Source organism: Micropterus salmoides, unplaced genomic scaffold (genome assembly GCF_014851395.1).
Source record: "Micropterus salmoides isolate LMB-PRFRI ecotype aquatic unplaced genomic scaffold, ASM1485139v1 Ms_hic_scaffold_6, whole genome shotgun sequence".
Lineage (NCBI taxonomy): Eukaryota > Metazoa > Chordata > Actinopteri > Centrarchiformes > Centrarchidae > Micropterus > Micropterus salmoides.
This window is the reverse complement of record NW_024044348.1, coordinates 21,746,561-21,761,600: the sequence shown is the minus strand read 5'-3', so window position 1 is coordinate 21,761,600 and position 15,040 is coordinate 21,746,561. Positions and strand designations below refer to the sequence as shown.

General features: G+C 40.9%; 1 protein-coding gene across 2 annotated transcripts in view; it reads right to left on the bottom strand.

Moving 5' to 3' along the window:
- Window positions 1-15,040, bottom strand: part of furina (furin (paired basic amino acid cleaving enzyme) a) — a 78,654-nt gene that overhangs the window by 14,844 nt on the left and 48,770 nt on the right. For both annotated transcript variants that reach the window (XM_038701758.1, XM_038701757.1), the window contains exons 5-9: window positions 14,765-14,893; window positions 14,506-14,582; window positions 8,344-8,432; window positions 2,586-2,758; window positions 1,220-1,432 (exon numbers count right to left, since the gene is read on the bottom strand). In XM_038701758.1, coding sequence (XP_038557686.1) covers window positions 1,220-1,432; window positions 2,586-2,758; window positions 8,344-8,432; window positions 14,506-14,582; window positions 14,765-14,893 — 681 coding nt within the window. The remainder of the gene's footprint in view (window positions 1-1,219; window positions 1,433-2,585; window positions 2,759-8,343; window positions 8,433-14,505; window positions 14,583-14,764; window positions 14,894-15,040) is intronic.

Genomic DNA, 15,040 nt, shown 5'->3' with positions numbered 1-15,040 from the left:
TTCCTTTGGAAATCAAGGTCCCAGAGTCTGGAGGAAGAGAGGAGAAGCACAGAATCCACGTTGCTTGAAGTCCAGTGTAAAGTTTCCACAGTCAGTGATTGTTTGGGGTGCCATGTCATCTGCTGGTGTTGGTCCACTGTGTTTTGCGATACGCCAGACCCAACAATGCAGAAGAGCTCAAGGGCACTATCAGAGCAACCTGGGCTCTCATAACACCTGAGCAGTGCCACAGACTGATCGACACCATGCCACGCCGCATTGCTGCAGTAATTCAGGCAAAAGGAGCCCCAACTAAGTATTGAGTGCTGTACATACTTTTCATGTTCATACTTTTCAGTTGGCCAACATTTCTAAAAATCCTTTTTTTTGTATTGGTCTTAAGTAATTAATCTAACTTTCAGAGATACTGAATTTGGGATTTTCATTAGTTGTCAGTTTTAATCATCACGATTAAATGAAATAAACATTTGAAATATATCAGTCTCTGTGTAATGAATATAATATCCAAGTTTCACTTTTTAAATGGAATTACTGAAATAAATCAACTTTTTGATGATATTCTAATTATATGACCAGCACCTGCATATAAAAATAGAGAAAAGCAGCAAATCGCCTCAGAATCATCCCATTTGAGGGTGGAACCAGCTGATGTTTGGCTTTTTTCTTTGATAAATGACTTTTTAAAGAGGTACTGTGTGGAGTTTTTGACCTCTAGCAGCGCTATGGAGCCGTTTTGTTTCTCTCTCATACAAATACCTGGGGGTGATGCCAGCAAAGGCAGGCAGGGAAGAAGTCTCAAAGTGAGTTTACATGGATGTAAACATTGCAGGATTCAAAATGTTAAACAGAAATCAGATTTGCAAATGTTACATATGAGGAAGGAAATTAAGTCAACATGTTTGATAGATCTCAGTGACACACAGGATATGTTTTGGTGAGTAAAACGAACTTTTGTTTGTTTACAAGAAAACACCCGAGGGCCCTGTTAATGAATCAAACTGTTGATGCTAAATTGATTAACTGTTTCATCATTCAAACATTTCAGCAGCTATAAATATGCTGTGGATCAAGTAAACTTCACCTTGGAAATAAATATCCTATGGGTTTTTTATTTTATTTGTTTTGTTACCACAGACGTGGAAGCAGACGTTCATGTGAGGGACACAAGGGGAGGAGAAGAGAATGACAGAAACACACACCAGATACAAACACAACTCACTATCTGTTTCTCGTTGATGTTGCCCGAGCTGTAGGTGGTGGCGAGGGTGGAGGAGCAAGCCTCACTATACCAGGGGACATTGCCATTCTGGGTGGAGCTGCTGATGGACAGGGTGTAGATGCTGTTGGTGTAGCCGTCACAGTTACAGCTGTCCTTCTCCCTCCCGCCGTTCCCAGACGCCCACACAAAGATGGAGCCCAAACCACCACGACCCTGGGGAATGTACAGTACATTAAGAGAAACTAAGAAGAGACAACCACATTCATTCATTCATGCCTTGGGACCACCGCTAGCCAAAAAAACAATAACTACATCTCATTCAGTCTTTAAAAACTGATCCCAATTAAAAGGAGGGCAAATTCATTTAAGGGCTCATTTCAAAAAGAGCCCATCAAAAGGCAGCATACATCACAGAGGCCGGGGTGGTCACTCAGTAAATTAAAAAGAGCTAAATATCGCATGACAGCAACACGATACAAAAAGGCACTATATGACAACAGCTCATTGTAATGAATCATCCAAGCTCTCAGCCTTTGAAGTGCAATGATTTTCATCCAAGAGCAGCGTTATTGTATTGAGTGAAACAGTCTCTCTCAGCATTGATCAAACCCAGCTATGCACCACCCACACCGCCATCTGACAGCGCTGTCACTGTGGCAATTATCTTAGTAGTCACTGTCAGCAGTTCCAATCAGCTTTATGGCACATGCCTTGAATCCTATTGCTCCGTAACGAGAGTCAGTGGTTGCTGGATGGATGCGTTGATGTGAAAGCATGGGGGGGGTGATCTGTGTGCTTATTAATCTGTTGACATTCTACATATATGACACTGCCCCATGTATTAAAACAAGCGTTGCTATCAACAAGAAGATTGGTTGATATTCACATTGCCATGTTGACAGACTAGTTTTTTTTTAAAACCCAAAAAATCTTTAATTGTATATGCTGATAGTCGGGAATGTGTTTGGAAGCTTTTTGATTGTCAAGTAATTTAAAACTCTGCTAGCTGTTTGACTGGAATTTTTCAAAACACTTTACTTGAAGAGACCACATGCCGACTGACTGAAAGAGCTGAGATAAAAGATGAGCTGGCAGTTTAAGACTAAGACTAACAAAGAATATGATTTTTTTTTAAAAACAACTTAATTTCTGTCACTGCTGTTTCAGTTCATTTTCTAAGATTTTCCTCCCTGGTGGCTTTTACAGGACATTCCCTTCCATTCATAATTGTCAGTGTCAAAAACTGCTTTGTTCTTCCCGCTTGTGTCCTCTCATGCTTGAACAGTTCAATTACTGACTGCTGAAAGGAAGCCACACACAGCCAGTAAATATTTTCTGTCACACACACACACACACACACACACACCTCTGTAACTCCATGCAGAAAGGCTTCTTTGGCGAGTTTGGCGGGTCCATCTACAGTTTTGCCATCATCTTCTGGGCCCCAGCTGGCACTGTAAATGTCGATGTGCTGGGGATTTAGACTGAGAGATTGGGCCTCAACCATGTCAGTCACCTCACCGTCCAGCATACGCACACCTGCAACCAGGTTCCCACATGAAAATGTATACACAAAGACAAAACAGAAGGGTTTTCTTAGTACTAGTATAGTGTTCTTTATGATAAGTGAAAGTTCATCTGAAATTGAAATAGTTGAGAATTAGTCACGCTTAAGACTGGGAAAAAGGTGGGCATCACAGGCAGAACCAAAAGCGTATGTTTTATTTAAATACTGACTGATATTTTCTGATATACAGATGGGTAAAAAGAATTTACAGAAAAAACAACAACAGGCTACCAAAAGCCTCCAGAAAAGCTCCAGGGAAGACCACCGCTCCTCCACAACACACACACTTATTTAAGCAGGTAATCTCACTGAGATCAAGAGACATGAGTATAGCAGACAGAAAGATACACATAGCCAGACATAAAACAAGACATACAGCATCAGGGTAACTTTTTTTACTGTCCATTATGAATGTAATAATGTTATAGGAGTGCAATGCTAAATCACTGCAGTACTTGCTTAACCACTGAAACATGCAAAAAGTGCTGCAGGCAATGACAATCTTGTAGGATCCTGCTCCTCTAATCTGCAGCTCAGCGCTTTAGTTCATGGTGTTGTAGCTCTGTAGTTTTACCAGACTGTGTGCTCATGTTCAACAAGGTTTGACATGTGTAGGGACAAAGCAATGCTGCGTTGTCTAATCTGCATTTTTTCCCCACTTGTTTGCGATGCTGTACATTGTCTGTATATCTGTAGAGCTCATGCAGTGGTGCAGCATATGCTGCTGGTGTTAATTTCTGCACCCACTGTCATGTTCTTATGGACCCTACCATGTCAATCAACGGCATCTCTACTGATTTGCTTTGGTGCTCGAGTTGGTTAGAAAACGAAACACAACTAGAATGAGATCAATTGCATTGTGGGTGAACTGCCTCCTCAGGTGTGACTACGGAGACTGAAAGGAGATGAAAAAAAAGCATTAATTGTCTTTCTCTACATGCCTGCATGAGTGTAAATTGAGCCGAACTTGCACTTTCACAGCAGGCTTCAACTAAAGCTTATTTACAAGGTACTGAAAATGATCACTTGTGTGTTAACACACACAAAACAATGCAGGGAAGGCATACAGAGAGCGCAGTGCTTGTTCTATTCAATTATTTCTGCTTTAAGTTTAGAAGGTTTTCTGGCAACAGAACTCTTACACTGTCTCAGTGACGTTCCCCCACAGAAAAGTGGTGAGAAATCAACACCTCAAAAACAAATGAATTTCCCCCTTTGGTGCTGTGCATTGAAGTCCTCCGAAAGCATCAAGAAGGCAATGAGCTGCTAGTGTTTCCATGGCAGCCTGCACTTCTATGAAAGGGCCACATGATTCCCTAAGAAGACTCGTGTATTTCCAATCCCCATACAAAAATCCATCTATCTCTAAAACCAGGGACTCTCAGATCACATTAAATCAGGTAAATTTGGTTTTAACAAATACTGTTTGAAAAAAAAAAAAACAAACATAAAAGAAAGTACACTTTTGGGGGGAAAAAAGTTGGATGAGAAGATATATCACTCATGTCAGTATGGTTAATGTGAAGCTACAGCTGATTAGCTTAGCACAAAGACTGGAAACAAGGAAACAGTTAGCCTGGCTCAGTCCAAAAGTAACAAAATCAACCTATAAGCGCCTCTAAAGCTCACTAATTAAACACGTTATACCTTTTTAATTCATACAAATACCTTAGTGCATAACCAACTAGATGTGGTTTGATGTGAAGTTATAACATTTACCTGAAAGATGAGAGAGGTATGAGCCTTCTCATATAACTCTCGGCAAGAAAGCAAATAAGCATATTTCCCAAAATGTTGAACTATTCCTTTAAATATCAGAGCCTTGACTGAAACAAACAGCTGCAGCGAGAGTAAGTAAAACATGGGAAAATTAAAATTTCTGACATGACTTGGATGGTTTGAGGTCTGTCAAGGACGGAAGAGCTAAACTAACAACTGCAGTAACCTCATACTTAATTTATTGTACTTTCGCTGAAACTGAGGGGTGTTTTTTTTGTTTCCCCGTTAAACCCGAAGGACTTATATACCCCAGACAATCTTATGAATATTGGAGGATTTAAGCCTCCCAATGTGTGTTTGAAACTACCATGGACATATTTCACATGAGAGTCTCCTGGCTGAGTAAGGAGCTACAGTGTGGCAGGTGGCATGAGGGCAAGTGAGGATCATAGAGGCTTTTGCACTGCTCCCTCTACACTCTGCCTTTCCCATATATTCTCCCTGGCCACTGAATTGAATAAGCTGGCCCTGCTGCTTTGGATTTTACATGATAATTTGGGTTCCTACGTTCTGTTTTGAAGTGCTAATGCTGCAGTCTGGCTTGAGATGCTTCTAAGTGCGTTGAACTTTCATGTGTTTGTTGTGTGCACTGTTGAAGATATAAACAAGTGTGCATATCAAAGATTTTCAGGTAGGTATTAAATTAAGCTTGCACTTAATAACGGTCATTTCTGTAAGCTCAAACTGAGCTTTGACCCAATCATTTTATTGACATATTGGTCCATGACATAAAGTTAAAGTGGAAAGGCAAGACGCTATACAACAAGCATTTACATATACTGTATTCCATACATTAGCTTAATACATAAATGGAAACATCAAGAGAACATCATTTAAATGTTCAGCAAGGTACACAGGAATGTATTAAAATGTGGTCAGAAATCCCAGAATGCAAAGCTTAAAGAGCGGATTTGACGTCTTGAATGTCTCCAAAGCAAGCTTCAAAACTTCAAAGACAGATATGTAACACTGAGAATATTATACTATAAACATTGTAAGAGTGAAGCCAGAATTTCAGACATTCAAATATTATTTTCAAATATTTAAATCCTACTTTTCCAGTGTTTTAAAAGCATAGTTTTCACTTTCAAATCAAATCTTAGTTTCTTCTTCTTCTAATAGGCAACAAAAAGTTGGATTCTGAAGTTTACCTTGAAACACACTTGAGAAAGGAATGCAGCATTTTAGACCACAGAACGTGCACTGCCTTTTCTTGTCTTGCTTTACCTAACAGCTTCACAGTTATTGAGGTGTAGTGGAAGAGTAAACGTTAACACGCTTTAGGAATGTTTGTACTTTCTTTGTTTAAGTTCTGCTTTCTGATTCTGCTGATGGAAAAGAGCCCTGAGTGTGGATAAAAGCACATCATCATGTGTATGTTTTTCACAACACCGAGCCTCCTCCTGCACCACCTACATGACCACACACACACAGCACACCACGCACACTTGTTATGTTAGAAAAGCTGAATGCCATGTGGTGTATTCCCACTTGCCATCTGGAATGATCATAAAGAATCGCATTCTGGCGCTATTCTGACGGGGTTCAAACGTCGAGAGTGGAAAGTAAGCAGTAGGCTAGTGAGATAAGCCGAGAGGGTAATGATAGAGCAATCATTGGCATAAAGGAGCTCCTACAGTAAAAAAACACATTATTGTGCTACATCCTGTAGTCAGCAGAACCCACAACAGACATTACAACACATCCTCGGCACAGGAACAAGAAATAAGCAATCACAAATATAAAACACATGTGCACATGTAGTAGCAATGTGACCACACCAACAACTGACTTTAATCCTGATAGCCCATTTAATGTGGTCTTTGATTTTAGAATCATACAGAGACAAAAAGCTAAAATACATAATGAAATAATAAATTAAGTTATGCACAATCTATACAAATAAACTTTGTTTTTTCCCCCCTGTCTCTGAAGCTTCTTTTGAAGAATGGAAAGAGAAACTACAAAAACTATTCGCTCCCTGTAGGCAGAAGCAAAACAAACCCATCAGGGTGCAAAATCCTTTTTAGAACAAACAAATTAATATTTCACAATATTTTGCCACTCACATATTTTGCATCATCTCAGATTCTACTGCGTGTTTGTGTGTCTCTGATACAAAGAAATAATGTTACACTTAAAGAGGGGATTGTGCAATTCTGAAGAAATCCAATACCACAACAAATACCATTATATAGAGCAAACAACAAAAGTGATGTATCTAACGTTAGCTAAGTTGTGGGTTAACAAACGGTCGCCACAGTTGCTGCTGCGAAGCTAAACATGCAGAGAGGACGAGACAGTTCCAGAGCCAGCACACCAGCTCCAAACAGTAATACTCACAACTGTCGCGCTACTATAGATAACGTTGAAAGTAAACTGAATGCCTGCGGCAAGTCATTTAACACTACCTGAAACACAAATCACAGCTGAAATGTTCGCTGCTCATTTACAGAGCCTGGGCTGTGTATAAACACCTGATTTTGTTTTCAGCACAGACACTAAATGGACAGCTAGTGGACCGTGAGGAGACAAAAAGACGGGTATTGGATTAGAATCGCTTATCCCACCTTTAACTAAGGTCAAAAACATTACCCACTGTAATATGTTTCATCTGAATCCATGCCCCATTTGTCATTTACACACTCACTGAAAAAAGCAATTAAGTAACAAGCAATTATAAAAAAAGCAGAAAATCCTCACATTTGAGAAGCTGTGACTAGAAAATGACAAACAATTAATGGATTCAAATAAACACAAGATCAAACAGTTGTCGGTTTATTTTCTATTCAGCTCTATAAAGCATTTGCTTTCTTGATGAAAAGGTGTTTGAAAAGCAAGGATAAAGGGAGAGAGAGAGAGAAACTGGAAAAAAAAAATGTATCTGGTCTTTTATTTCACTGGAGTTACTTTCTTAGATAAAACATAGTGGAGGGTCAAACTCTGCAACACTGTGCATGCACACAATGGTGGTGACAGATGCTGCATGATGAAATTTCATTGGTCAGAGTGACACATTCAAGTACCAAGCATGTGTCGCTCGAGAACAGCGGGGTACGACATCACAGCTGGGTGTCAACGAGGCACTGCCACACACGTATTGACTATTCGATTTGACTTCAGCACGTCTGTGACAGGACTCCAAAGAAAATCCTAAGGTGGGCGGTTTGCTTTCAACAAACTATAAAAGACAGCAGTTTGCAGTACTAGACTTGAACTCTGAGGCCCCCCCTCTACCGCTTTCTCTCACATCTTAAAAGCACAACCAAACCGCTTCTAAATACATTGAATAGGAAGTTTATTAGGTACATCTGTACCATCTAATGCAACCCAGCACAACATCTCCGCAATAAACCCTATGCTTATGAAGCTTGTAATGTTTATGTCAGAGAGGTGTTAATCCAACTGGTATTTTTTGTGGCTGCAGCTGGATGTAGGGGTGGTTTTCTTCATGACTGTATAGTGAAGGGTGTGTATAATGTTCTGTCTACATCAATTTACAGTAGATACTCAAGGGATGGAACACTAGAAGGGAGTTATATCTGACAGAGAACAGTAAATTTGACATTAGGTCAACCCAGATTCCCCTAAAAGTTGTAGCAGGTTACCATTTCAGAAACTGTATTTAACCGTGCCGTTTTTAATACTGTTACTCCATGCAAAACCAGCCCACTTACAGTACATTGACAATCCACATGGCAAGTGTGGTGATGCTCAGAAAGATTCAGTGGTATGTGCCTTGAAAATGGACTGATGGACTGTTTTTATTTGACCGTACCTCCAATCTTGGCATTGTAGGCCACACCGACTCCACAGATCCCATTGTTGGCTACTGCTGCCACCTCTCCTGCACATCGTGTTCCATGCCTGGAGAGGAGGAAGAAGGAGAAAGTGAGAGGCACGTTTAAAGGAAACTACTCGTCCTTGTGGGAATCATTCACCTAATGATGCAGCATTTTACTGTATATATTCCCAGCATACATGTCTAACAGAGCTTCTACCATCATTACATGGTCAAGCTAGACATTGAGACAAAACAAACTCATGGAGACAGCTTCTTGGCTTTGATTCCTTTTCAACAAATCTGAATTCCCATTTGCCCAAAAGAAAACATTCAGCCGATGAGGTGAGACCAACGTACATCATCTATGGCCTTCTAGCATTGGTAATCTTGGAATGCCCACAAGGCCTGAATCAAGTCAAGGGAAATGAGAAATAAGATGACATACTAGTGTCACACAGGTGAGGAAATTGTCAATTAGATTTTCACAATAGGTCTTTCATTAAGACTGTGCCTCTGTACTAAGATCTAGCTCCAGGCACCGCAGTGTGAAGATCCAAGAAGCCGCTTCAGAGGGGGCTGATCATCACATTCCAGTCAGGTGCATTCCCCTGGTCTGCCAGATCGAAATGCACTCTTAATGCCTTTCAAACCATGGCGCAATCCCCACTGGCATGCAGCCATTCCCAGACAGGAATGCTGGAGCCTGGGCAACACTGTGCCATATCAGGAAACAACAGAAACAGCGCACATTCACTACTGAAGGAAATATCTACACCAGCAGCAGGCTTCCATTAAGGCACTCTGGGTACACAGCCAAACCAAAAACACGAGTATCAAAACACCACAGCAGCAGCAGACATCCTCCCCTGACACAATAGACTGTGTCTGCTGTCAGGACATGGACATTTAATCTGAGGGCATCCTGACAAAATTACTATTATCAGTTATTAATGAGTATTAACGAAATTATTAATCACTGAAATTGAGTTACCTGAAGTGCAATTTAAACACAACAGAGAGGTCAGAGTTCACATTAGGCTTAACCTACTTTTATTTGACTAATTCTAATAAGGCTTCTGCTTTCATGTATAATGACAGATGGGTAGCGTGTTGCAATTCATTTTCTGGCCCTTAGAGCTGTCTTTAGACACTGTGATGAGCTGAGAGGCCAGAGGTTAACGTCAATGCCACAGTCAACATTGAGACCAGATCTCTAACATGTCACAGGACAGTTAGAGGCGACACGGACTGCTGGATAATAAAAAAAAATCTTTATAGATACAAAAGTAAACACACACCCACACACGTCATCTGAATGACTTTCCAGAAATTTTTATCACAACATTCCTGGAAGTGTTGACTTTGGAGTCTTATATCCTGCATGCAGCATCCGTCTTTGTGATGCAGCAGCTGATAAGGAGCGGCTCAGGTGTCTGCGATGGGATGCCGGACAAGCACAGGCCTATACCTCCAGTGTTCAACTGAGCTTTTCCCCAAACCTTCTTTGACGCATCCATGAGATTTACTTACATGGTAGACTGATTCATAGCATACAAATGCTGCTACAGGGGTGAAGCTCTCGGTTTCTGAATGTGATTATGCAAGAGATATTTGCATAATCAGGTTTTTGGGGAGTTATTTTCCTAGGAGTGATAAAATGGACGCAAGATGATATCGTTTTACTGCTCCCACTCACTGTTCAGGTCAACAAGAATGTGAAGAAGAGTGCATCAATGGGTCAAACGCATTTGTGTGAAATTCCCCCGTGAACGCAGCCTGCTCCCTGCTATTTATCCAACATGTCTTACACAAGCCTCTAACATAAAGGCGGTTTAATTCAACTATCGATTTGCTCTGAATGACATTTAAGGTCAAGTGGTATTTCACGGTGTGGTGGTTTAAGTCATTCAGATAAGATTTTCATAGTTTGGGTGAAAAGAGGACCGCTCAAACAACAACAATAGCAGTGGTAGTCTATATATCCATATTATATATTATATGTCCCATATTTAGAAAATGTATCACTAATCACGTCTTACCTGTATAGGCAACTGATTCAGAAGCAGCGCCTCACGTCTGGAGGTTTAGACGATAAACTACATCTGAATCCACATGAAGGCAGTCCAGCAGCAGTATACAATGACTTCCTAAAACATATGTATGATCATTCATTTGGTGCTTTAAACTAAACAAAATAAAATCGTAAACCTTCTGCCTGAAGGAGCTACCTGCCCTTTGACAATGGGGGCAAGGCATGACAGTCCTGACAACACTGACATCACATGATACCAAGCCTGGATTCAACCCTCCCATGGTTTAGAAAGGAGGCTGAAGAGGTGACAGCACAGCGCAGGAGATCACCGCATTGAAGTGCTCTAGTGAAACAACTCCCAAACATTGTCTGCAGGAACAAAGAGCTGTCTGTCACTACAAGCACATTATTGTTCAATCGGCTGTTAACAAGTCACACAGATTTATTATCAGTGCTGTAATATCTGCCCGATAGATTCCCTGACACATGGGCAGACTCTCAAAACTTTACTTACTAGATCAAAAGAGTATTAACTCTCAACTGCACCCACTTGTTTGGAAGTGATATCCTATCAAAAGCAATTCAAGTGCGCCGTTATGACTGAGTCAAGTACTCAGATATCACGGCAGGTTATACAACAAGATGTTTTAGGATTAAGATGCGATCATCTCAAAACAAAGCTGCTGGACATAATACTTCTTAAGTAGCTTGTTTTTCCTTCCTTAACACTGCTATACATTCTGCTTTTCTCACAAGTAGTTTGGCTCGTTTTTCTGTAAAGTCCTATCAGCTATGCTTCTTCTGAAGAGCTAACTCATAAATATTACTGTAAAAAGGCATTTAATTTAACACATGCATCCTCACTCATTCTAATTAATTATATGTTTACACACTCAAGTCTAGGCACACCACACTAGAGTACAACAAACACTTCACTGGTCTAATTTAGACGAGCTTCCAGCAACCAAAACAAAAGCCAATGAAGCAACAGTCAATTAGTGTGGGTACCTAGCACATTACTAAACATACTGCAAATTGCCCTTTTTAAGACTAAGTGGTACATACCTGTACTGCTTACAGCATCCCTTTTCACCTCAACAAAAAGTATGAACAACATCTGACTTTCCTTTAAAGCACTTTTATGCCTTCATTAATCCCATCACTCACTACTTAGAAAAACACGTGGGAGAATCTCTGAGAAACTTTAAAACACCTTTTGTGTTAGATTGTGCTCCCGCGTCATACGTAATACTGATAACAGGAGATTATGGTGAATAAAGAGCGACTTTAGTGAAGTCTTGTTACGATTACACTGAGAACGAGCCTCTTGGCAGATTCCAGGCACCGAGACCAACTCAGGTTACAGCAACTACAGTTGGCTGCAGGCCCGAGGCCAACAACATGATCAGTATTCATACCCACAGATGGCAGAACCATTATCACTGTGCAAAGCCTAAACTGCCTCACTCTGGAGACTTCCTAAAGAGACATGCTATCGCTATACAGATTTTACCAAACTGTGTGGACATGATGGGAAAAGGGGTCACCTGAACCTGCACCGGCCAATTGCGCATTATGAAAAACACGGCAAAACGGCACAATAGAAGCTTTATGGCTTTTTATATAAAAAGGTCTGCCAATGATGCTGCATGTTTTCTTGTGCTGCGTAAACATGGTCCTCCAATGTGCCACATCCTTTGAAAAGATATTTCTTGACAAGTTATAACTTTGGCTCCTGCAGTTTGTGATGCACACAAATTAGTGACTCTTGGTAGCAAAATTTGAAAACCAAATCACGTTTCATTAATGTTCACATGAAAAGTATTTCAGTCAGATGTCCGAGTTGTACATAAACTCCACTCATCAAAGTGTTTCTGCATATAAGGTTTGACATTGCAATGATATATTGTGAAATATGTACTTGTCTAACATTCCATTGATCTTTTTTTATCTTCAAAGTTCCCCTTCTCGTCCATATTCACAGCTGGCACACAACTTCTTTCTTTCACTTGTTTTTTCAAAAAAATCATTGACGCCCTCGAGGACTGTTTGCAGTTGATTAGTCTCTGGGCTGCACTGAACCTCAAAGTTAAATCTGAACAACTGTTTGGCACTGCTCATTCTTAAGTCTGTTAACGGTTCTGCAAGTTTACTAATGAGCTGGTCTTTAGTACAAAAGGTCTGGCTATGTTTATAGAGCACGGTAAAGAGAGGGGTATGAAGAAAATGTCTCGTGAAGAAATCAGCATGCTGTTTCCAGTACTGTTAAATAGGTCCCTTCATCCATCGCTGTGCATTATATATTTTTGAATTAAGGTGTTTAGTCTGCACTGCCACCTTTTTTTATAAAGTAAGTTTATCTTGTTTTTTTTGCACGCTTATTGCACATGTTGAACAGAGTGATTCTGACAGCCTAAACAGACTCCATGCCAGTTTAGCCAGGTTTAATCCAGAAACTGCACATTTGGAAACTATCCTGATTGTAGCCAGAGGAAACCCCTGGAAAGAGAAACATCTAGATCACATGTCGTCTTAGATAAACATGTGGGTGAATGGTCACATTGCTACCGAGCCATCCTCACTGCTTCCCGCATACTGGGAAAAGAAAGAGAGCTCTATGGAGGTGAACAGAGTTGGCCTTTCTGCAAGGAACAGACACTTACAGTCTTACACAGCCCTTACGTATTTTCATGCCCGCCCACAGGTTGTTTACACATGCATCTCCACCAACCCACTGTAAAGTAAGAGAAACAGACACACACACACACACACACACAAATATATGCTCTCTTTCAATTGGTCCTGCCACAAGTAAGACACAGAGAGCTGGGTGGCATGAGATAAGGGCTGAGGTGAGCGAGGGTTGGAAAGAGGTGCTGCCAAAATAGGGAAACATCAATAGTGAGTGTCTCACCTGGGCTCTGGGCCACTATGAGCCACCAGAAGAGCCTGAGCGTGCCTTGGCATGGACTGTGGATCAGTGAATCTATACTGTGCACTATTTAGGGTTTTGTTGATGGTGGTGGAGAAAACAGTTTCAGGTACTGGCACAGAATCTTAAAAACAACTCCGCTGGGCTGAATTGGAAAGCAAGGGCATATTGTTGTTTCCATTTTTATCAAAACTGTTACTGATAACTGTATGTGTGGTTCTGTCCCAAAGTCATGTAAGCATTTTTGAGTATGAAAACAATTACACCTTCTACAATCAGCTTCCATCTCTTATGTTCAACAAAGCCTTTAAGAAGTTGATACAGCTTTAGTATAGTTACAGTATAGTTTAGGCCCGTTCTGTATCCCCTCTGGTCTCCACATTCATGGTGGCCGCTCAAAGCCCCTGCCTCAGTTGGGGATGTTTGATTTCCATCCATCCTTCCAACTATAATCTTCTCTGCCCATCACCAGTAATCATGGTGAGCCTCGAGATAAAAAAGCCTCTCAGACCAATGGCCCACAAACAGCAGATTACAGCAAATCAGAAATTAAAGTCAGAAGGAAGGCAGGCGGTGGGAATGAAGGAGGACGAGCAAGGGCCCTCCAGAGCCAAGAGATTTGCTCTGTTTCATTAATGCTGATGAACTTAATTTGATCAATTCTCTGCAAGACATCACTGTGGTGGTAAACAACAGTTAATGCCATCTGCAGAGGCCACAGCAATAAAGCTGTTTTCTTCACACACTACCTTAATCCTAGTGTAGATTTACTCTACTTACACAGGCTATAGAAATGCCCTGGTGGAGTCTGTGTGATCTAAGAGGCTATATCAAATCCATAAACTCTTGAGTTGGGGGCAGGATTCACATTAGGAAGTAATTGCCCATTTTTGGAAAGTAAAAATTATTAAATAAAAATAAAAAAATCTCTTGGGCAAAAGAACCCCAACAGGCTATGGCCTGTAATTAGTTTTGTCCTTGGACCAAACAGTGGACGTGGAAACAGCCATAGGCGTGTCTACATGTCAGCTATCACAGAGTGAGGGCCACAAATTAATGTGCAAGTTAAACGCAATTTCATCCCGACATGTCCCGCACACAGCGGGCATTTAGAAAAACACAAGTGGGTGGTTCCAGGGCAGGCCAAGAGACAAGAAGAGTGGAAATTAAATTTATCTGTGTAGATGTTAACCTGTTGTCATTAAGCTGCGTGTATCGAGGCTGAGGATCAGGGTCGCCATCATTCACATCGTAGCTGGCATCCGGGTCCTTAGAAAAGACAGAAAAGACAGGTAAAGTCGAGTTTGATTTTGGCACATTCAAGTATACAAATATCAGCCTCTCAGTTTAAACACAAGGAAGACACTAAAATATATGTTGTTTGCTGCTGCAGTGACACAGTTTCTCCTTTAAAAACATAATGTTTTAGCTCATTTAGGAGTTTCACTCACGTAGTTCTGCATCAGGTCAGGATGGTTCTTCTCTATTCCATCGTCCAGGATGGACACCACCACCCCTTTACCTGTGTAGCCCAACTGCCACGCAGCTTTGGCATTCAAGTCACGGTGGTTGCTGTTGTACTGAGGATAGAGAAGGCAAATAGCTTAGGTGTCTCTTGGATAATTAGATTCCATCTGAGTGCTGATGAGAATGTGCTTTTAGCTAAATCTGGAAGGGCTTACTTTAAAGACAAAAAAGGCACTCATTCAAGATATTTAGATGAAGAC